We start from the raw sequence: 24963 nt of genomic DNA on the forward strand, positions 1-24963 counted from the left end.
AATGGCACCATCAATTTCAGCTTCAGAGTTTCAACCTCCCATTCATCCATACTTATCTAAATTCCTCCAATCACAATATCAGTTTTTATAAAGATATTACACTGATCATACAGTAGGAGTAAAGAGAGGCCAAGAATTGGGAGGAACAGACAAGATTTCTTTCCCTAAGTCAAAGACAAGGGCAGTAGGAAACAAACAAAAAAACTTCTTACTTGCAATCATGTTTCTCGATTTCAAAGTGAGGGTTGAAGTTGAGAGTGATCTTCTGGTTGGGTTCTGGGGCGTAAATGATCCACTCACAGTTCTGATGGGAAGGATAGTCTTGTGGATAGCCAGGTGAAGTAATGTAGCCAGCATCTTTGGAATTCAAGCGGCCCCCGCATGGCTGAGCTACAAACAAACAGATAAAAATATCCAAAATCTAAAATAAAGGCAGCAAGTGACACTGGTGATAGTCTTAAAACACTTTAATATATTTTTCTGGTAAATGATTACTGAATTACGTTGTCGTGGTTTTGTGTTTTCCATTTGTTTTACTTTAGTCAACTGATTGTGGATATTTAGACTTACTATGCACAATAATACCAATCTCAAATAGCAATACATTCACATCTTAGACAGTCCAGGAAAACAGAGCAGCTATAAATGGGTCTTTCTACAAAAATTCTTTTTTTTTTTTTTTGAACACTTAAAACAGAAATCAGATTATCTGGAAATAAACGGAAGTACCTCCAATTCCTTCTTTTCTTCCCTATGGTTAGTCTAACGCAGTGGTTCTCAACCTTTTTAATGCCGCGACCCCCAACCGGTCGTAAGTCGAGGACTACTCAACCGGTCGTAAGTCGAGGACTACTCAACTGGTGCAGCACCGTTTGCAGAATGGGACTTTTGGCGGGCTCAGCAGGGCAGAGACAGCCTGGACAATTCCTATTGGCTTTTGAAAGCCAATAGAATTAGACTCTATTCAAGAGAGTCTATTCTATTGGCTTTCAAAAGCCAATAGAATAAAAGGGAGTAGCACAGCTAAGGAAAAGGGGGGAAAAAATGGCGGACTGCGTTGTTTGGTGACCCCCGTGAAATGGTCGTTCGACCCCAAATGGGGTCCCGACCCACAGGTTGAGAACCACTGGTCTAACGGGAATCACAGGGAGATTCCAATTTAATAATCCTGCCTTTGATAAAAGAGGAAAATACGTAATTTGAAACCGGAATGACTGTAGTCCAACAGACTATCATAAATTCAGTATACAATGCAAAAATTAACTGTCATCTTCTCTTCCTTCCTTGTCCCTGGCAATGTCTTTCCTCAGCAATAGGTCCTCTATTTCTAAGTTACACAATTCAGTACAATTGGATAAATCTCGCATAATAGCGATCACTATGCTTCAGTGCTTGGCAGGTCACTTATCTTGAGAAAGTCTTCATAGGATGGTTCTTAGCAGAGAACAGCCAACTGTTCTCCCTCCCTTCATAATTACCATGTCAGATAGGAGTGAGGAAAGGCATTTCAGGGATACCCGGCAAGATTCAATAACACCTTGGCTTTTGAATGTGCCCAGAGGTTAAAACCTGTCTTGAAATTCACAAGTAGAAAATAGTTATTCTTTTTGTTTTTTTAAGCAATGGTGTTTATTTTATTTATTTACATGTTTGTCCCACCTTTCCTGTCCAGGACTTTTTTCATGGTCTCTTTCAACTATTCTTAATTTAGGTGAAACCAAATGAGAATAAGATCTGGCCCAAGATCATACAACATGGGAATTTCATCAAGAAGAAATTCCAACCAGACTTCTCCAGTCTTACTTTAACAGTTTAACATAACAATAGCACTCTAATGCAAGTAGACTATGACTATCAAATCTGATTTTAACAGGGTTTTTTTTTTTCAATCTAGGAGCAGCAGAAGTACCAAGGCCCTTTCTGAGGAATAAATCACCTGTAGTCTAAAGTAGATGATCTGCCTAAATGTTGACTTTCCAACCTAAAGTGAGGGAGAAGCAATAAAAAAATTACTAAGCCATCTTTGGCCTTTCACTAAGCCATCTTTGGCCTTTTACAAGGTAGTTAGATAGTCATAGAGTCTCATGAGCATGCCCTTTTACAAGAAAAGTATCCACCCTGTCCAACAGCAATGCCTGGCATTCAAAAAGGCCTACGTGTCCCACGTTAGGCCCACACATAAAGTGTCTCTTGGCATAGCAAGAAATAGCTTTCAGATTATATCTTAGCATTTCTTCTTTCCGTTACAACCACAAAACCGCACATCCACACCCTACTTTGCGTCCTTTCTGCATATCTTTCTTTACTGGCTTTGCCTTCATCTCCTCCCTGTCTCCTTCAAATTTTCATGGCAGGCTAAGCAGTTGGAATTAAAGAATGCAATAATCAGCAGTGGAGGTTTTTGTGGTACTGGCCCACAAATAGCCTGGTAACAATTATATCTTGAGTGAGGAAAGCACTTTCAACCCTTAGTTATGTAACAATGGACCCAGGAGGGTGATTTAATCTTCAAGAAAACATTTCATCTTACAAATGCCACAAATCTGATTTATTATTTCATTACTGGCTTAGGGGGGGAATCTGCATCATACACACAACTAAATGCATACTAAAGAATCTCAACATTTCAATATGGCTGTACAGCACATGCCGTTTTTATTTTTACTGTGTCCATCAAAAGGGACAAAACTGCACAGCGGTTCATTGCCACTCCCAGATGATGTCCCCTCAGGGCAGCCTAAGGGGGCTGTCCTTCTCTGCATGCCTCAAGCAATTTCCTAGAAGGAACTGGGAAATGATGAAAGCAGGAAAAGTGCAGACACACCCAAGAATGACATGAAATAGCTCTCTCTCTCTTTGAATTACAGCTTTGGTTCAGATATGACCACAGTTGGAAACAGATAATAAAACAAATATTTTTGAGCAGTGTAATTCCACACGTATTGTTTCTAACAGTTGCCCCTACACATATTTGGAAATATCCAATGACAGCAGAACATTTTAAAGTGAGAAAATATAGTGGGCAGGACAGCCATGTCCTCCTAAACAATATGTCCTTGCCCCACAATCAGGCTTAGCCAAACCAAGCAAGCAGCTGTAGTTTCTCCTTCTTGTGCTGCACCCAATCTAGTCCTCTGCCTATTTTTCTAACCTGCTTTACAGAACAAAATGTTAGCCATCAGGATCCAAAGCGATGTGAGTTCGCTGGACTCAAGTTAATAGCGGCCAACATTTGGCAAAAGGTTTTCTACCGGTGCAGTGCTAACAGTTACTAATTTAACTGGGACAGCCATGGACAACCTGAAGAATTCTGCCTGCTTTACCATGCTGCTTCATGTTGAGAGTGGGACTCTAGGGGTATCCAGCCTAAATAGCATGGAGAGGGGCACACAAACAGCATTAAAAGGAGGTCTTTGGTGCTGGTGAAAACCTTGAGGCAAACAGGAGGCCTTTCATAATAAAGAGGGCTCCTGAACACAGGCTCTGTCTCCCACCTCCCCCTTCTAGCCTCTGGGGATGCTTTTATTCTATAGACACATGACGCAGAGGAGTAAGAAAACTCCTTAAATCAAGGAACACCAGAAAGCTACTGGTGTATTCCCCACACTCTACCCTGTGAATGTAATCCAGTGAAAATAATACTCTTGCTTATACAAACTTCTGATTACTGAAATGCACTGGATGACTTCATGGTCCTTCAGATAAATTGGGGGAAAAAAAGACAGGGGAAATGTTACCTCAGCTGCATAGATACATAAGCAAAGGGCTGAAATTAGAAACTACTACAAACACTATATAAAATTATACAGTGCCTGTAGTTTTCCATTTTGGGAAATTGTGAATGTTTAGAATTTCAGGACACCACAGGAAAGAGAACAGAATGAAGTAAGTTAAATAGGCTTCAGAGATTTTACTTCTCTACTGTCAGTCATGCTTGAATGTCACCATCTGCATGAAACAGCATGGCCTTGTGAATTATATATTACTTTTCAGCAGCTACCTCTGGGTAGAAGGACAGGGGCCTTCTTCCCAAGAGGTATGCATTTCCTGCTATCTCCCACTCTGGTTGAATGATTACCACTGAAGGTCCAAACACAGGAGGCCAAGCAAAGAACTCGCTCACCACAAACTGTTTTGTGTGCTTGCCTTTTTCAATTTGTTGCCTTTCTGAATCTAGTTAAGAGTTCAGACCTGATAACTGAATTGCCTAAGAAAATCAGGCCACAGTCTGTAACGGGTATGCGTAATCCTACATTTGGTGCCAATACACAGGGGGAGCCTGGTGCTCTCCAGCTGGGATTAACAATATCACCATTTCTACCATGCTGGTTGTATTAGAAGAGATAATGAGCAAATCCCATTTCTGCCCAAGAGCTACCCGATCTTCCCAGGGTTCCAAATAAGCAAATTGTATTTTCTGTCACCACTCCGCACTGTCCAATGAGTACAACATTGCAAAAGGTGGGAGGCATCCTGGCTTTCCTTCTCCAGTTCCCTCCAGTTTAGCTCCTCCAACCCTGGGGATTAGCACCCAGGGCACAGAGACTTATTGAAAGAAAGCAAAGCTGGAGACCAAGCCCCTCCACTTGATCTCATTAAAAAAAAAAAAAAAAACGTCCTCCCCTGGCCAGGAAAAACTATTCTCTGCAAGAATGGTTTTCCCCTTCCCAAGAAGGATAGGACTATCTGCTTTGTCCAAAACCAGCAAAGAGGACTGGTGACAACAGGAAACAACTTCTCCACAGGTTGTCTCTGTCTCCTAAACAAGCAACTTGCCACCTCCTGTTCCACAAAGGACTATTTTCCTCTTTCACAATATCTACCTTCCCTCTCAGTCTGGCTTACTAATAATCCCTGGCAGATTCTTTTAAAGTCCTGTAGAACCACAGAACGTATTTTATCAGAACCAATGCTGCGCTCAGCTAGCAGTTAGCTATGTAGCAGTGCAGGTTTTAAGTTTTAATTTGCTAGGTAATCCCGCTTTGGAGTCTGAACTTTTTCACCTTTTCATAGGTTGCATCCAGATCCTAGCTGTGAACAGAATCTTCTAGTGTAGGAACCTATGTTTTTAGTTTTTATATTTCATTTACTGAAAATCTTCCTTTCACAATATTTTTTAAAACTCATTTTTGACATCAGAGAATACAAGTTCAACAAAAATGCACCATTCATGTATTTCAAAATGTAATTGTTCCTATTTTCTAATTTTGCATACGATTATTTTGTGAGGTTACTTTTCTACTGAATGTTCATTGTATCAATTATTATTATTATATAGAAATACTTTATAGAGAAACCTACAATATTTTTCAAGCAAAGCCCTTATTAACAAATTGGCAGAACATTCTTGACTTGTGTATATGTCTGCACATACACACATACACCCACATATGTAAACTGCTTTGTTCTGAAACATGCTGATTGTTTCAATACGTTTCCTTCTACAAACCTCATCCAAATAATTCTATGTGACTTTCCACTTTTGGAAAAAAAAAGCGGTATCCAGAAAAAAATCACAAAAAAACCATTTAAGAGGTAAGGATATCTAAAAACATCTGGTTTTGCTCCATGGAGAAAATTTTGTCAACACAAAAACATTTATATAAACCCACAGCTCATTTTAAAATTTCTTCTCTTTTCTTGGAATCCAGGCACATGTATGTATGCCATGTAGATTTTATGTATACCAACTACAGTTATTTTTCAGTTAACTTGATAGATGCACACGTGTACAGAATTTATTCTGCCCATCCTCTGCACACTTTTACACCCTCCTCATAAAAACAGCCATGCATCATTTGCACAAGTTCAAACTCTTCCAACAAAAGCATTCAAGGGACACATTTTATTTTGCCTGGAACACAGGCAAAGTAAGCAAAGAAAACTTTTATGACTTCCATATCTCATCAACCCTTCACATTCAAGCACATGAATTGCATTCAAGATTCCCACATGCTGTTAAACAATTTTTAAAAATGGAAAAGTAACAGAAATTCATGTGCAGTTTTATAGTTCCCTTTGCATGTTATCTTGAAATGTGAAGCCACTTTATTTGACAGAATATGGAAAGAAAAGAAACCTAATAGTCATTTTTCAAACTATGTACCTATGTAAAAACAAGTAAACAGAGGTTGCCAGAAATTAGAAGGAAACTGCATGAAACCTAGATCTTTGTAAAATATAAGATAGTTATATTTACAAACACAATGCACTCTTTTAAAATAATTTTGTTCAAAAAACCTTTATCTGGAGTAATCATGCACAATAAAAGCAAAAGTGTTGGTGGAGAGAGGAATAAAATGAAGTATTGCATTTATCAGGGGGAAAGACCAAAATATTGCATTTATCAAGGTCTAAATAAGGGACAAAAGAGGAAATGATGGAACAAGGAGGGGCATTCTCAATAGAAAGCATAATTACCCCATATTCTGCCTATTCACCGTGCTTCATAAACATGTAATCTGTTCATGAAGGGGGAAATCTGCATATTTTCCATGCAACGTATACATGCAGAACTGGAGAATACAAGTATCTGAACAACATTTTGTATGTTTTCTAATCAATATGCATATCCCCAAGCAGATGTTGGGGTGTAATAGGTGAAACAAGATTTGTATAAACTCTGGTCAATATGCATAAACTCCAATGAACCTTGAGACAAACAAAAACCATTTTGGATATCATAAAACACACACACACAAACACACACACACACATTGAATAGTTTGTTACCATTCTGAAAGAAATATCTAAAAAATTTCCTCCAGGCATAGCAATCTCCAAAGTTATAACACTATTGTTACAACACTAAGCTTTTAGAATTACATAAACAAACTCTGGTTCATATTAACATCACAGGAGATCTTGCACATCCTTAGTATATTTCTTAATTAAACATATGAGCTGTGGCCAGGGTGGGGGGAAAGAGAGAACAGACCCATACTGGTGAAAATATGCTACTAATGTACATAAGCAAAATATTTCTGCACAGAATCTATTATTAAATATTCAAACAGAATTTTCTCCTGGGTCTTGCAGTTTTCCTTTAAATAGTAATTGGAGATGTAAAGTGACTCGATTAAAGTGGAATTGTTATTATTGCAAAGGAAGGCAGACTGTACAAAAAACCAAGTGGGATTTAAGGTTCAATGTGTCTAACACTGTTGCCATTGAAGACTGACGGTGGGTAATGCTGAAGCTGAAAACCACAGGTGCTTCCTTGCTCAGCCTCGTAAAATTGCACAGATCACCCACAGATCACCAAAGGAGCAGAATTACCGGCACGTGTGCCTCTCACCAAGTCTCCCTCCCTTTCTAGAAATTATCTGAGGAGCTCTTGGTACTTCAACAATAAACTCAACTTTGGGTTGCAAAAAAAGGAAAAAGCCAGACAGCTGTCTTCCTAAGCTGCCAGAGCTTCTATCCTTTAAGCTGAATGCCTTATTTACTTTTTTTCCAAATGCCATGCTCACTCAGGTTCACACTCAGCTCCTGCTTTTTTCTTTGAAGAAAAAAGATTTTCTGCTCATCACAATTCAGTAAAGAGGGAAGATTTCCCGAAGGCAGCTTTCCACCTCAGCGCATGTGTCCATTTATAGTATACTAAGGACTCCATTCGGTGAAGGTTGAGCACCTTTTGAAAAAGTGCTGAACAATCTCAATCCTCAGTGAAGCTGAAAAATAATCAGCACCATCCCATTAAGGCGCTCTTCCACTCCTTCTCCATGAATCATAAATGTCTTTAGCAAAGCCCTGAAGCCATGCAGGCATAAAAGTGCGCTCTAGGATTCCTCTGATCCATCTGAAACCTGCAAGGTTCTAAGCACTCTTCTGCCAAGCACAGAGGCATCCATTTGCCCTTCACATGTCTTAACAAACAGACATCAGATCACAATCGTTGGCATATCTAGATAGTATTTATAGGCAGAAATCCATTATAACAATCAATGAAAGTACACTGAAACCGTGGTTGGTTAAGCATTCTGGGTATATATGTATTCCATATTTTTAGATTAATAATAGCCACTCTAGAGGCTTACACAAAGCCTAACATAGAAACAAACTATATTCTACAAAAACACATATCACAATGATTATTTTCATATCACATATGAAGCTTCTTTGTTGAAACTATCCTGTTCTGCTGTTTTTGAGGCCCATGGTGGGGAAAAAAAGCAAAATATGAATGTATCAAATAAACAAAGATGAATTTTGAAAAAGGTTGATTTCAACAACCAGCATTTGTTCATACTATAGAAACCTCATGGTGATTGAATCTCATCCTGATTCTGACTACAACATAACCAAACATTTATCTTGTTTCTAAGGAAGCTCACACTATGACATGATTTGGGAACTGGGGGTCTTTCTACACTGTCCTTTAGAAGTATCAGAGCCAGAAATAGTCTAAAGATCAGAAGACAAAATCCCAGTAGAGAATTGTAGCCTAGAGGCACGAACAAGGATTGAATAATGTAAATTTGACATCTTCTGATTTAACAACAGTGCTTATAAAAGTAATCTATCAAAGAATGACATCTAAGACAGAATCCACTCATTAGGTAGAAAAAATTGACCTTTCAGCTTGATGGCAAAGGTTATTTGTAAGAGATGCATCTTGCTGGTTTAATTTATATGCAGAGTAGATTATAAGAGATTCCAAATTAAATCAACAATAACACCACAAACATTTGTAAATGTGCTACATCTGTAGGCCATGGGCTTTTTGCAAGCAAATCACAATGCAAGTAAATACATCTAAGAATTCAATTTTTCATTACCAACTGGAAATCCTACCCACATTGCTAATAAAGCCTTCAGTATTCCCCCAGACAGATGTTTAACTAAATTTCATGCTAGAGGTGCAGTCATGCTCATGATAGGAGGTTTTCTTTCTCTGCAATCTGAACTAGGATTCTGTTTTTATTCAAAACGACTTCCCCTTGTCATGAGACCACCTCATAAATGCCACATCTGGGCTTAAGCAAAGGAGAAGAACAATCCATCAGCCCAAGAATGTGGTCATTTGACCACTTCCTAAGGCCAAGAGGGTTGGGCTATAATATATCCACTTTATACTGCAAGACAGCCGTGAGTAATGAACTCCTGAAATCTCAACATATGGCTCTATTTTTCCCGTGAACATTCATGAGAAAGAAATAAGATTCAATCTCTCTTTCTTAAGCAAAGATAAAAAAGGAGGATCATTTTAAATCATTCATATTCTTATGTATTTCAGGTCTCAATCTTGCAAAGATTTGATGGATGTTTTCCTCCACTGTGTTTGGAAGGATTAATTTATAACACGGATGTCCTAACCTTCCTCCAAGTACCTCAGAGTGGTAGAAATGCTATCTCCTCTCCTGCTTATCATCACCACCTTTTGTTTCATCATAACAACTCAGTAAAGCAGGCTATGCAAAAAGACTGGCCATCATCACCTGTAACCTTCATAGACAATGTGAACCATTTGCACAATTTGAATTTGTATGCTACAGCTGTTACATGATACAAGACATTCTCTCCACATGGAGAGAAGTAAGCAGTGGGGTACCACAAGGCTCCCCCAGTACTCTTCAATATATTCATAAATGACTTAGATGAGGGAATTGAAGGGGAACTCATCAAATTTGCAGATGATACCAAACTGACAGGAGTAGCCAACACCCCAGAAGACAAACTCGGGATCCAAAAAGATCTAGACAAACTTGAACAATGGGCCCTATCCAATAAAATGAGTTTCAATGTGGAGAAAAGCAAAATCTTACACTTAAAAAATCAAAATCACTTTTGAAAAATCAAAAGTACAGGTACAGATTGGGCGAGACCTGGCTTAAAAACAGCAACTATGAGACAATCACTTGACTATGAGCCAGCAGTGTGAAGCAGCAACCAAAAAAGCTAATATAATCCTGGGTTGTATAAACAGAGGCATAAAATCAAGATCACACGAAGTATTAATACCGCTTTATAAAATCCTAGTAAGACCATACCTGGAATACTGCAGCCAATTTTGGTCACCATATCACAAAAAAGATGTTGAGAGTTTGGAAAAAAAATCAGAGAAGAGTAACTAAGATGATCAAAGGCCTGGAGACTAAAACATACGAAGAATGGCTGCAGGACTTAGGTTTGGCTAGTCTAAAGAAAAGAAGAAATAGGGGAGACATGATAGCAGTATTCCAGTATCTGAGGGGCTGCCACAAGGAAGAGGGGGTCACATTATTCACCAAAGCACCAGAGGGAAGGACGAGAAACAATGGTTGGAAACTGATCAAAGAGAGAAGCAACCTGGAATTAAGGAGAAACTTCCCAACAGTGAAGACAATCAATCAGCTTGCCTCCAGAAATTGTGGGCACTCCATCACTGGAGATTTTTAAGAAGAGACTAGACAATCACCTGTCTGAGATGGTATAGGTTCTCCTGCTTGAGCAGGGGGATGGACTAGAAGACCTCCAAGGTTCCTTCCAGCTTTATTCTATTCTATTCTATTCTATTCTATTCTATTCTATTCTATTCTATTCTATTCTATTCTATTCTATCAGTTCTTGTCCTGTTACACAAGTATCTTGAAAAAAAATCAAATAGGCAAATATGGTTTTAAGAGCACAACTGCAAGCATGTCTTTCTTTCAGTCCTAGCTTCTTTAAGAAATAAAATGAAAGAACTCTTCAATCAATCGGGTTTGCACATGAGCACATATGTACACAACTGCTTCACCCACAAGCTTGCAACTTGGAAACTGCAGTTTGTGGTTTGCTCATGGTTTACCATATCATTAGAAGACCCTGCCCAAAATTTTCCAGCAGTAATAATCTTAAAAGTATTTTATAGCATATTTGGGGCTGCCTAGAGGGACTTTCAGACAAGGGTCCATTGTGTGCATAACACAGTAACATAACATAACAATGCTCTGGGAATTTTCTCCTATAGTAAAAACTCTTCATTTTATTTTCAGGATTACATCTGCATTGTTATGCATGGGACCCTTCCTCTGTCAGCCCACTTAGAACAGGGGTGTCAAATTTGATTTCATTGAGGGCTGCATCAGCATTGAAGTTGCCTTCAGGGGGAAGTAAGGTTGGCATGGCTGGCGTGACTGTGGCTAAGCAGTCACAACCAAATGGGTGGGTGTGGCTGGGATAGGCATAGCAAGCTCAACATCGCTCACTGGGGAGGCACCTGGGGGGAGCAGGGGGGCTAGGGAGGATCCAGGGATCTCCATGGAGGAGTTGGAATCAGGGTGGGTGCCAAGGCCTGATCCACCGGAGGAGCCTCGCCAACTCTCTTGAGCTGTGTGGGGTCCTCTGGGATGGCAGCACAGACTGCCTGGGGCCCTGGGCAGTGGGCACCCGGCCCAGCCCTTGAGCTCCCCGGGGATTGCCCAGCTGGGCAGGGCTGGGCTGGGGACAGGGCAGCAAGGGCCGGTCCCTTGCTGTCTCCAGGACAGCCCCGCAGGCTAAATCTGGGCCCTTCGTGGGCTGGATCTGACCTGCGGGCTTTGTGTTTGACATATTTGGCCTAGAACATATTATTCAAACCAGCATGAATGAATGTATGGTTTGAAGGGGTGGCTTCAAGTTAGTTTTCGACTCTTGGCAACTACTTGGACCAACTACCTGGACTAATCCCTGCCGTTTTCTTGACAAGAGTTTTAGAAATGGTTTGCCATGGCCTGCAAACCATGAAAGATGAACTGGCCCAAGGTCACCCAGCTGGCTTCATGCCTAAGGTAGAACTAGAATTTTATTAGCACTTTCAAATTTTAATTTTGGCTACAGACTCTTCAAGCAGAATATCTAGAAATAGAGGGAGTACAGAAATCTCTTCTCAGCAAGATCAGTGTTGATATAGATCAGTGTTTCTCAACCTTGACAATTTTAAGGCATGTGGACTTCAACTCCCAGAATTCCACAGCCAGAATTCTGGGAGTTGAAGTCCACATGCCTTAAAATTGTCAAGGTTGAGAAACACTGATATAGATGTTAGACTCAAAAATCTATGCAAATTTATTTAATGAAGAGGTCTCAGCGATTATTTGTAGTATTTAATTAATGAGCCATTTGGTAAGATGGCATTCAAACATGCCATTCAGCTAAACTTTTCTGCTGTACAGATAACCTGGAATTTGGATTGAGGTTTTCTCTTCCAAAGCCCTATATTACAAATCACACATGTACCTAATGCAGTTTCTCTTTTCAATGGAGAGAAGCCATTTACAGAGGGGCCTAAGGGTAGCCCACAATTTATCTTTTAATATTCACATTTTCCTTTTTAACAAACACAGCTGATGAGATTTTACATCCTGCTTAGCCATAATACCACCTACGCTTAATATCATTATCTGTCATCTTAGATCATAAACAAATGTAATTCCAATAGAGCGGATGATTTAACTTTGTTAATTGATATTTATGTCCATTATTGTCCGTTTATTCCTGCAAATGCAGTTCCGGGGCCCTTGATGATAGTTCTGGAATTACAGTTCCTAGTATCATCATCAATCATTGAGTCTCCCTCATACACCGCCACTCTGGTGCCTTCCATGATGCCATCGTCTCTTAGAAGAATCCATGTGGGGCTGCCCCGTGCAAACTCTGTTCTATCCAGGCTATGTGGAAAGGTAGCATCATATTAAAAGGGTGCAGTAAAATTGGATAGCTTCAAGGTGAAAAATATTTTTATATGGTTTCCAAAAGATTTTACTGAAACAATACCAGATTTAGTAGCAATATGTTAATCATTATTTCTTCCTTCCATGTGAAGATATGCTCCTCAATGACCAGCATTATGGCTATTCATTATCAGTAATATCCCTAAATTTGAGGTTGCAACAATAAGCCCCATTAAACAATATTTAACAATATTTAGACTAATTTCTGAGAAAATATGCATACTATAGTAATATACATATAAATTAAATTTGCATTCAGAACACAGTTTTGTTTGCATTTCAAATGTTGCATTTTTTATTCATGTTGTTCTGAAAAACATGTAAGTCAGCACATGTGGAAGAACTCAATACTCTAAAGAGAATATGGTGAGAAATATTCCTATAAAACTGCTACATGCTTTTAAAATACAGGTGTGTGTTCTGCAATATTAAGCAAAATGCTCCTGGACACTTCAACTGGATGATAAGGGACACTCCCCATACTTTATGATGTCAGACAATTAAATACTAATAGCACTTTTTACAGTTCATAGAGTGACTTATAGCAAGGACCTGGGTTTCTGGAATTTCTCACTGAAAAGAAGGTCATATCAATGTTTGCTTGCTTTTCCTAGCCACAATCATAACATTTGGACAAGTAATGTCAACAATGGGGTAAATAATGTACCTTTAATGCAAGAAAAGTGTGAATTCTCCCAAACCATCTCTTTTGTTCAGCTTGTAACATAGGACATTGAGACATATGTTTTAGGTTTGTACCTAATCGGCATTTGCAAGAATAAGACAAAGGCTGTGTTGTGAATCAGGATAAAGTGAACTGTATTGTACTCATGCCTGATCTCACAAAAGATATTCACATTTTTTATCAGAATCTGGAATTCTGTGCTTGCGACAAATTTCATAAATTTGAGGAATGTATGCAAATATAGCTTCTTTCCATTCATTTTCTCTCATCTGTGTAAATAGGTCAGTGGCCTTTTGCTCATCGCTATCATATATATTGAGGAAGCCCACTTGATTGCTGCCTAAAGCAGTGGCTGTTTCCTTCCCCAGCTATTGTCTGTAACATTTAATAATGTAAAATATGAGGTAGGGTGCCATCCTTTTAGAGTTTCCCTCAACTACAGAGGCTTATGGGGGCAGAAAACCTCACACAGTAAGGCACTATCCCATCACACAGGAACAGAAGACAAAAAAGAAAGAATGCCAAATTTTACATTACTTTGCATCTCTGTCTAATATGCCAATCACATTTTACATACTGACTGACATGTCCGCATATTTAGAAAATACTGTAAAGTCTGAATCAGTTCCATATGAAATGCAGTAAAGCAGAGCTGGGAAAAGTTCTTGCTTTGAAGGGGCTATATTTCAGTTTTTAAATTTTTTATTTGAAGAAATTGTATGTGATTGCTGACATCATTATGCCACTGGAGTAGGAAGGGTATTTTGAGTTTGAGAAGTTTTAAGGAGTAAAAAAGTGGTTCTTAAATCTTGCAGACTTGGTATCTGTTTTGGTACCAAACACATAAGCAGAAAATCTGAGAAAAGTTTGTTATCTTCTTATGGAACAGTTTGAGCTCTGAAGCAAAGAAGATTATCAACCCTTCAGATTTTGGAAAGTTGTAAAGACCTGTCTTTTCTGGAGGGTGTTTTAAGACAGACTCTGGAGACATCAATGGAAGCTTTCATTTTACTAAAGTGATATATTGTTTCCGTTTTATATTATTGAATCATCCTGGTTGCATTATATTATATACTGTTATGTGGCAGATCACTTAGAGTCCAGCTGGACTGAAGGAGCATATACATTTTGTAAATAAAAATAGAATTCAAAAATGAGTAACAGTGCCAATAAGCATGCAGGACTCAGAAGCTAAATTCAGTACCAGAAGTATTAGAGTAGCACATAATAACATAGAATAACAGGAAGAAGAGGAAGAGGAGGAAGAGGAAGAAAAAGGAGGAAGGAGGAGAAGATGGCTGGAAGGGACCTTGGAGGATTTCGTCCAACCCCATGCTCAAGCAGGACACCTTATATGATTCCAGACAAATGTTTCTCCAATCACTTCTTGAAAACCTCCAGTGATGGAATACCCACAACCTCTGGAAGTAAGCTGTTCCACTGATTAATTGTTCTCATTATCACAAAATTTCTCCTTAGGTCTAGGTTGTATCTTTCTTTAATGATTTTCTACTCATTACTTCTTGCCTTCAGGTGCTATGGAGAACAGGTTGAGCTCCTCTTCTCTATGAGAGACCCTCAATCCTGGAAGACTGCTATCATGTCACCCCTATTCATTAGACTATGCATACATAGTTCCCTTAACCGTTCATTGTATAGTTTAGCCTATAGACCAGGGGTCCCCAACCTATGGGCTGCATCCACTACTAGGCTGTGGCCCTTGGCCACCAGGCTGAATGAAGGGATGGCCAGGGCACACGCACATGCGAGTGTCATAGTTCTGATAGATGAAACCCAATAAAGAACTTCAAGGCAAGGATTCTTCCTTAAAGAATTCACACACCCAACACTCGTGCTAGCGGCAAGCATCCTGCCAGCCCTAGTGCCGCCCCGCCCCGAGCGTCTTGCTGGCACTAGCTCTGTCCTGCCCCCCGAGCATCCCGCCGGCACTAGCACCCCACCCGAGCATCCCGCCGGCGCTAGCATTGCCCCATCCCTGAGTGGGGCAGTACATGAAACACGCTCTCTCTGGTCCGCAGAAAAAACACACTCCACAGAACCGGTACCTGGTGCTCAAAAGGTTGGAGACTTCTGCTTTAGACTCCTTTATCATCTTTGTTGCTCTCTTTTGTATTCTTTCTCGATCATCTTTTTTCTATTGTGATGACCAGAACTGGATGCAGTGTTCCAAGTGTGGCCTCACTAGTCCAGTATAAAGGTCGCTTCTCGTGATCTTGATGCTAACCCCCCTGTTTATGCAATTATACGACTGTTTTTTTGTTTTGGCAGCTATAGCACACTACTGGCTCATACTCAGTGCTACTCCACTAGGACACCTAGATGTCACTTACAGTTACTACTATTGAACCAGGTACCACCTATTCTGTACCTAGTTTTAATTAATTACTTGGTTTTAATTTAATTAATATTTGTATTAAGTTAATTAGCATTACTATTTAATTTAATTAGTATTTGGTCTTAATTAGCATTAAAAACTAATGCTGGACAGTCCTTCGGATTTGATTAGGGAGAGCAAACTGGAACCCATGGAAATGTAGATGCAACCCTTGCATACCACTTATTGAGGTTCTCATGGTGGCAGGGCTCTAGCAGAAGCCACCCTCCAGCAACCAGCCAGTCCAAAAAGTGACAAGCTGCTCCAGTAACACTACATTTCGGCTTCCCTGTGTTCCAAGGCCTCTCTTCCCACTTGAATTCAAAGCAATGTTGTAGCCTTAATGTGCATTTAAAAAAATGATTGTGAAATAGATGCTTCAGTATTCATCCAATTAATAACCCTGAATACTGATCGGTGACAATAATAATAAAGGTTTAGTTTGATTATATCCACTAGCTGTATTAAACAATTAAATAATGCTACAAGTATTCCACTTCATCTGTGCTCAATCCACAAATGGAACTAGATCGTCAAATGTGCTTCATGTCTGATTATGAATAAAACTCTCCAAGCCCATTTGCACTACTGCATTCTCAGAAAGCTTGCCTATTACATGCAACCTTGTCTTCCTCATATGTGACCTACATACAGTAGCTGATTCTTTCTCCATGGCCCCCAGGTGGTTTAATGGATTCACTTTTCACTTTTTCTATTCAGAGCAACTCACCAAAATTCATGCCTGAGTATCAGTTAGAATCAAGATCCAGGTCTGCTCAAGGCTCAGGTATGTTTGCACTTGCAGTAGACAGATTTTTCATAATACAAGTGAATAATAACAGTAATAATACCATATATAATATAAAAAGTATAATACCTTTAACACCCTCAAGAACACCATCTACCATCCCAGTTTGTTCAGAAGGACTCAACAGGTGGATAAAAAAGCCAAATCCAAACTAAACATCTAGGTGACTGTGTGATGAACCATAACATCATATGGTATTACTAAGAGTAGGAATTATTTGGAGGAACTGCATATGAAGGCCAACACCAACTAAAGAACCAGCAGCTGTGATTTTACACTGTTGTATCTCTAATTAATACCATATGAATTCCCATAATCAGCCATAATCAGCAGATAGCCAAAGCTATTTACTTTTCACTAAGTCCAGGGCAAACTGCTGTCCAGTCATCATTTCAGCCCTGGGCTAATAGGCCCTTGGAGGAATCCAGATAACTTCCCTGCAGTTATCCTCCCCATTGAGCCATTCTGTTGAGCTAGTGGAGGGTTTCCTATGGAGACTCTTGGGGATTCTAGGAAACACTCTAAGCTTGCTGCATCTCACAGACCAAATTCAGGGGAAAAAATAAGGAAGAAGCAAAAACAGGAAAAGCATATTCCAGCATTCAGTCCTTATTTTTCTGGAGTTAGCCTTCTGCCCACAATCCTATATATTCTTCTTCTCAGGGATGCACCTGTAGTGCCTAAGGTTGCAAACATCAGCCTATAAGGAGTCATCTTAATTTACAGCCAGGAGTGGGGGTGGGAAGGAAATCAGCTTAAAACTCTCTCCCTTTCTCCCCATTCTTCTATCAACATGGTGCATTACTCCCAGGCTCATGCAGTGATATTTGAATAGAATTCAGATATCTTCACTTTCCTTTTCTTACTAAATTAAGACACCAGTTTATATTTGGGGCCAGGATGTATTTGCTAGAATTATTTTATTGCTCTTCTCCCCAACCTCATCCTTTCTTCCCACAAAAACCCTGCAAGATAGCCTGGCCTGAAAGAGACTGACTACCATGGCTGAATTTTGAGAAACTCAATTTTCCTCTACTGATGCAATAATTTCACCACTCTTCCCCTTAGTTAGTGGGTATGTAGAAATAGATAACCCCTCCCCACCATCTAGTGAAAGAATCTCAAGCAGGATGTGTTGAATCCTGTTTTACTGATTGACAGCATATATATCTCCCTTCCTCCCAAATGGTATTTTCTGCAAGCAACTCCCTCCCTGAAGTTGTTAGTAGTTCATATAAAGGAGAAAGTACTGTATATTTTTCAAATAGCAATAGCACCTAGACTTATATACTACCCCACAGTGCTTTGCAGCATTCTCTGGGAGGTTTTCAATGTCAGCATTGGGTTCTTATTTTAACAACCTCAGAAAGATGGAAGGCTGAGTCAACTTTGAGCCTCATCAGGATCGAACTCCAGGCTGTGAGCAGAGTTTGCTGGCAATTCTGTGTGGGAAGAATTCAGAGAAAGAAATATTTTGGGAAATATTAAAAAGGCAGAATATATTTACCCAAGGGAATAATGGAGAAGATCTTAAAAAAGACAGAAACCAGCCCCCAGAAATCAGTCCCAGCCCCTAGGCAGAGGCTAGCTTTTAGAAATGCAAATTCAATAATCCATTCAGGAATATTGGGGCCAGGAAGCTAAGAGCTATGAGATTAGGAAGACAAAGACCTCTAAAAACTACATACCCCACCCAAACTCTAAAAGACATGACCTTTGGGGACATAAAAGGATTAACCCATCAATACCAAAAGGGCACATTTAGACTCAGGTCAAAGTACATGACATAGGAAATACAAAGCCTCAGACAGGAACAGGAAACAACCTCAAGAGTCCCAGAAGGTTTAAAAACCCACCACTCCCAGCAACATGTGGTCAGCTTTCCCAGAGCCATGCTTCTTTCTAGCTTTGCTCTTCAATAAACTACAACCTTCTTTCTAAAGCAGTCTCCATTTTATTTATTCCCAGCTTGGACTGGACCCTGATGAAGATTTTATCTTCAACAACTGCATTCTAACCACTGCACTACCAGGGCTCAGTAGTTAAATGCCTATTTAAAAGGTACTACATAAATTTAGAAAAGATCCCCAACCTTTCTTCTCTTCTACATTACTTGATCATACGCTTTTTAATCATGATATCAGTTTGTTCAATACATGGAGTAGGAAGCTAGAGGATTTTACAAGAGCAGACTTAGCTATTGATGGAAACCTCCATGAATAAAATTTGCAAGAAGAATAATTACAAGTACCATCTTGGTTTCAAATGACTTAACTTCAATCATTTTTTCATAAAATATGTAAATCTCATCAATTGATTCCATTAACATTTGAAGAATATCTTCTTTATAGGAGGAGAATCTCATTAATGTTATATAAGACTTTTGTATTAAGCATGGTAGATTTTCTTGAAAGTCTTTTAAAAACTCCAGGGGAATGATTGAAGATCTGAACTTGATGAATCCCACTGGAACTCTCTGTGGCCCACAGTTTCTTCAAAATCCATTTTAGCAAATCATCAGGAATTGATAACCCACAGGCAGCTCAGACACTCTGCTATAAATTGCACAATATAAATTGTAACATTTTCAGACTGAATTGGCAGAATTCAAGACTGGATTTAGGTCAACTGATGCCCTAAGCAGAGCCTAAAAATGTTGTCCCTCCACAGAAGTAAAACTCCCATAAGATGAGATGGAATCAAACATTATATCTGAAATCTTCCAATCAGACTTTCAAACTTTAGTCACTCACCATGCTCAAGAAAACATTTTTTTAACTATGATAGATAAAGACAATTTTTTAAAAATGACTAGATTATCACAGTGAAACAAGTGAGCGCGTATAGCTGGGGGGGGGAACCCTGTGTGGTAAACCCCTTTTCCTTGGTGTCCAAAGCATGGCCTTACTTTGCTTAAAGTTTAATCCAGGGCTAGCAGAATTGTAAGCAAATTGGTACATATCACTGTCTATAATTGCAGTCCCAATTATTATTGAGCCTTTCTAGTTTAAAATTTTGAAGAAATTGTGAAATAACATTTTATATATTTTCATAACAATTTCTGCTACTGGTTCATTGATCAGGTTTTCCAGGAAATAAAATGATTCAATATTAGCTCCTAGTTTGTAATTGTAAAACATAGAAATTAATATACATCTCTAATTGGATGAGTGGTATTTCTTGAAAATTGACTGAAACATTAACCAAACAGTAGTTGTAGAGAGCTCTGAGTGCCCTGCGGTGAATAATAACTAGTGGTCAGATTTGAGGAAATGTCTTAACTATATCAACTTTTTTTAAAAAAAAACCTTTGGCTGTATAAATATAGTTCTGGATAAGAATATTCAATATGGGTTATATATGCAGTTTCACATGCCCATATTTTATTTTTAAGATGCTTTTTTCTCCTTATTTTTTTAACTTTTGAATTGTCTGTTATTTGCTCTATGGTATAAACCAAATTCAGAAACTCAAAAGGTGTTTTTTTTTCTCCAAGTAACCAAGAGGGAGGTGGAAGACTTTCCAAGGTAAACAACCAGAAGGTTTGCTCATTTATTATCTTACAAGATATCATACCATAGACTTTCTCAATCTTGGCTTTGGCTGGGAATGATAAGAGCTAACGTTCAATATATGCAAGCAGCATCCAGTTTGGAGATAGTATTATGACTTAGTCTCAATGCTGCTTGACTGCCATCACTTTGGGACAAGCATCACTGTTCTTAGACTCGCCTCAAGGTCCATATCATTATCAAACATTAAAAACAAGGCACTTCAGAGTCAGAGTCAGAGTCACCAGGAGTGGAGATGGTACGTGGAAAGACCATGAATTCTGGCACTGGAAATAAATTCCTACATAGAATGCTTTTATTTTAAGGGGGTGTTCTTTGTACTGAATTCCAACTAATGGGTCTTTTGATTTTCATGTCTATCTGGAATGCTTTCATGCCGTCTTGGTAATTTTACTCAAAACTGCAGCAACATATAAAACATCATACAATTATAAAGCATCAAAACATGTCTTAACAAGCGGGAGCAGTTCCTAGTGCCAGTGTCCTCATTCATCTCAAATATACACAACTCCTCATTCCTTAGTTTCCCAAAAGCTTAGTTTCCCAAAAGCCAGGTCTTCCAGATTCCTAAGCATCATGAATGAAAGCATAGAATCTGCTATTTCTGGTGGTAGCCTATTCTGCAGAAGGGATGCTCCTAGAGAGAATTCATTCTTCTGAGTCACCTCCCACTGCTCTTCACACTGGGGGGAGGGATAAGGCCTCTTAGCCTGTACTCTTTGCAGATTCTATTTGTAGTAAATGGTCTTTTAAATAACTGAAGACCTGGTAACTTCACTCTTCTAAATGTAACCCACACCTAGGGCAGAATTACCAGTGGCCAATTACAGGACATTTCTTTGCAGTTGGGAACAGTCATTCTACTTTTTCCATAGATGGGACAAACACTTCTTAATTGACCTTTCAAGTATCAGATTTATTAATCAGGAAAAGCATTCAATAACGTGATCATGAGAAGTCATAATTCAAAGGAAAATGTCACTCTCAGTGCAATATTCTGAGAGAACAAACAGAAGAGGACTGGAACCAAATATTGGAAAGTACACACTGCACCAGCAAACAGCAAATTCCAGAAGGCTTTATTAAAGCAAACTTCCACCTTAGGCAACAGAGGGATTTTTCTTTTCCTGTAATTACAAGGAAAGAAATACAAGGACATCAGAGACCAGCCTTTGAGGTTTGATTTGACGTTGACTTCAAAGAGGCTTACCCTGTTCATTTACAACACTATGACTAGAACTCTGCTTCTGTTAAGTGCCACTGTTGAATTGTGTCAGGAGCAGCCATGGTTTACAATACAGACTTCAAGTCTAGTAGGAATTTTTGTAGCTTGATAGAAGGAGTTGGGTTTTTTTTTTTTTTGCAAAGAAACTATTTCTCCTTTTTCTTGCCTATGTATTAATTAGAAGTGTCAAAAGGCTGCTATTAGGATGAAGGTAAAGCTGGAATTGTTGACACTCCCTCATTCCCTTGGGTATGACGTTGCTGCCACTTGTCCCAAGTTCTGGATTAGAGAACTGTAATCTGTGGCCTCATGGGAAACACAATTCTTGCATCTGCAACCATCCAATGCTAAATGGAGGGCAGTATCAAACAAGAAAGATATTTTTTATTTTGGCACCACAAAACTCCCTCCTCCATCATCAATAAATTCTGTAGTTTAATGTGTGGTAGGATTCCCTCCCCCTTTGTTCTTCGATACCTACAATTTGTTTTTCCAGCACAGCTGGGCTGCCAAAAGGTCGTAGGATTTGGCAGCCATCCCAGAGGTTAAAAATTAATTTTTCCTTATTAATACAACCAAGGGTCCCACAGGAGAGGATCCGAGCCTTATCTGAACCTGACAGCTTCCTAATGTTCTCCTCTAGGGCTATTGATGGTACAAGGCCACTGTATCCTGGAATGCAACCATGCTGGAAGCCTGCTAAATAGCCATGTTCCCCCCTAATTTTTGTTTGCTTTCCTTGTCCAAGAGCTGGGGGGGTTGCTCTATTGCAGAGAAATAGGGCTTAAAAATCAGGAATCTTACAATCTATTCAAGGACATCATAGTAGAACATCTGGATTTGTCTTTAACTAGTATCCTGCCTTTGAAGTTCAAGATAGAAGAGACTGATGTTTTCATACCTTGAGAGATACAAATTATCTTTAGGCAAGCAAAACCCAAGGTAAGAGCCCTCAAAGCAGACTCGTAACATATTGCCAAAAAAAAGTGAAGAGAGGAATAGATCTGAATGAGTCAGAAGGAAGAGAGAGAAGTGTCACCGGTATAAAATATGCAGAGAATAATTCTTGTGCTTTCTTTGGGGGCCCATAATTTAAAATGGCTCCAGGATGAGAAATTATTCATCCTAATAAGTCAAGAAAACAAAAATCCAAGACTTTTATATTGCAAGTATTTGGGTATCAGTGTGGCTAATACCCCAAAAGAAAAGTTCAAAACATAGTGAAGAGAACAGTTCTCTTTTCAAAAGTTAATGAAACCTTTTTAAACTTCTGACAATGTATATATAGTCCAAGTTATATTCCACAGTATAAGCCTGGGTGAATTGCAGCTATGATAGAGTTGCTTATGATGCTTTCACAGTATAATTCATACTGTACTGAATATTATTGTCAAGTTCAGTAGTTATAGTATTATTTTTTAATTCAAGGGCTTTTTGAGATTTAGTTCTGACCATCAATCTTTGGCAAGTTCTACTTCAATTAAATGACGGTAAGATACTTTCCTCCATCTAAGATCCTTGCCATTTCCACAGCCAAACGAACAGGAAGCAACACTTAGTAAAATATGGAGATCAATTGCTACATGTTTCTGTCACTCACATAAACTCTACTTCCCTTATAGGATTCTGGTATTTGAAAAAAAAAATCATGCAGTATTGGTGAGGCATTAGAATTACTGAGTAACTCATACATTTGTCAGGGGGAATCATTCAACAATAAAACTCCTTAAACTGAAGAAACTAACATATATTCAAGAATTATACAATGCCCAAGCAACATTCCAAACACAGATTCAACTCACCTGTATCCAGTAGTATCGAAACTTTAAAGAGGAGAAGGTTAAGAAAACACAATCTATGGAAGTGAGGAAAATGCTTGAGAATTGGTGACAGAGAACATTTAGTGGAGAAGAGAGATTATACGCTAAAGGGGTTTTTAAAAGGTACTAGCATTGTGCTACAATCTGCTTTGGAAAAAATGACTGAAGGGAACTAAGAAATACTCAGATTCCCTGAAAACCAGATTAGTTGATTTTCATAATGATTTATTACATGACATTAAGTTGTTCTCTACTCTTAGCAGCCACGCCAATTCTTTCCATGATGACCTTTCCCTAACCTGGTCCTTCAGCATTTCCAACAGTGCACTCATCACTATTGTAACTAAGTCTATCCACCTCGCTGCTGTCTCCTTCTAATTTTCTTTTCTTCCACCTCTCCGAGCAATGGAGCTTTTGCATAACGTGCCCAAAATAGGATAATTTGAGTTGGACATTTGTGCCTTGAGTGAGAATTCTGGGTTGATTTGCTCAATGATCCAGCAATTTGCTTTCACGGCTATCCATGCATTTCTCAGAAGTCATCTCCAACACCAAAAATTCAAAAGCTTAATACTCTTCCTATGTTGTTTCTTCAAAGTTCATCTTTCACTTCCATAGAGTATCACAGGGAATACCATGGCTTGCATGATGCTGATCTTTGTAGGTATAGATACCTCACAGCATCTGAATATGTTTTCTAAAGTCAATTTAAACATTAAACATTTAAACACTCTATTCTTTGCTCATTAGTCATTAATAAATAAAAACATTCCACTTGTTTTGAAATTTTATATTCCTTTTTTAAAAGTTCCACTACATCCATCTATAAGAGCATGTCATATTTTTGGTCAAAATTATTGTTTATATTATCATTTGTTCCATTTCAGTTCAATCCACCTCTAACCACACCAAAAGTTTTAGCCATTCATGTGCAGACTAGAGTTTGCAAAACTGAGTCATATTTACAAACAAAGAGGCCACTGGGAAGTGTGATAGAAGCTTTGTATTCTTCCCACAAACTTATAGCCAGTATTTACAAATGGAAAAAGACAAATGAAATATGAGATAGCTGTTTTATATTGCCTACCACACAATTACTGATATTTTGGAACTGTTTCTTTTTCCTTATATATGCACTTCTATAAATATTGATCTAAAAAAAATAGAGGTTCCCCACTGAGTTTGCCAGTGAAAGTTATTCTAAATTCATATATACTGTTTTAGAGCAATATTTCTAAATACTTCCTCCATTTGAAAACTTTATCAAATAAGAAACCAGCAATCTCTACTTAATAAAGGAAGCTGCTTTATATCCAATCTCTCTTTTTTTTAAAAAAAAAGTCACCCATTTGTCAAATATGAAAAACGTTCAGAGAATATGACAACTTCCTTAGAAACATGTAGATATACTTCTTCCTCCACAACTTTCACTTATGTAAACCCAGCTTTTTAAAATTCATTGGTTTCAATTGGAGCAATTTAAATAGTGTAGTCTGTAGTGAATTCTCTTTGCGGAAATCAATGAATTTTACAAGTGTTTAGATGGCTGAATTACATCTTATTGTAGAATAGATAGGAATCTTGTTAAAGGCAACATTGCAAATACTAGTTAAATGGAGCTACTCCAACTCAGCCAATTCTTTAGAAGCTGCTCTAGTCAGGCTTCCTGGAGTAAGGAGGACAACGAGCCCAAACATAAAACACAACTAAGCCTTTCCAAAACATGGCCCAGAAAATTTCTCTTAGGAAGCAATATATACCTGCTATGGCCAATCTCAAGGCTC

General features: G+C 38.7%; 1 protein-coding gene across 4 annotated transcripts in view; it reads right to left on the reverse strand.

The window, feature by feature from the left end:
• NRP2 (neuropilin 2) overlaps positions 1 to 24963 on the reverse strand; it is a 218001-nt gene that overhangs the window by 169223 nt on the left and 23815 nt on the right. For all 4 annotated transcript variants that reach the window (XM_039341563.1, XM_039341562.1, XM_039341564.1 and 1 more), the window contains exon 2: positions 213 to 390. In XM_039341563.1, coding sequence (XP_039197497.1) covers positions 213 to 390 — 178 coding nt within the window. The remainder of the gene's footprint in view (positions 1 to 212; positions 391 to 24963) is intronic.

Source organism: Crotalus tigris, unplaced genomic scaffold (genome assembly GCF_016545835.1).
Source record: "Crotalus tigris isolate CLP2741 ecotype Arizona unplaced genomic scaffold, ASM1654583v1 scf7180000017767.837487, whole genome shotgun sequence".
NCBI classification, from domain to species: Eukaryota; Metazoa; Chordata; class Lepidosauria; order Squamata; family Viperidae; genus Crotalus; species Crotalus tigris.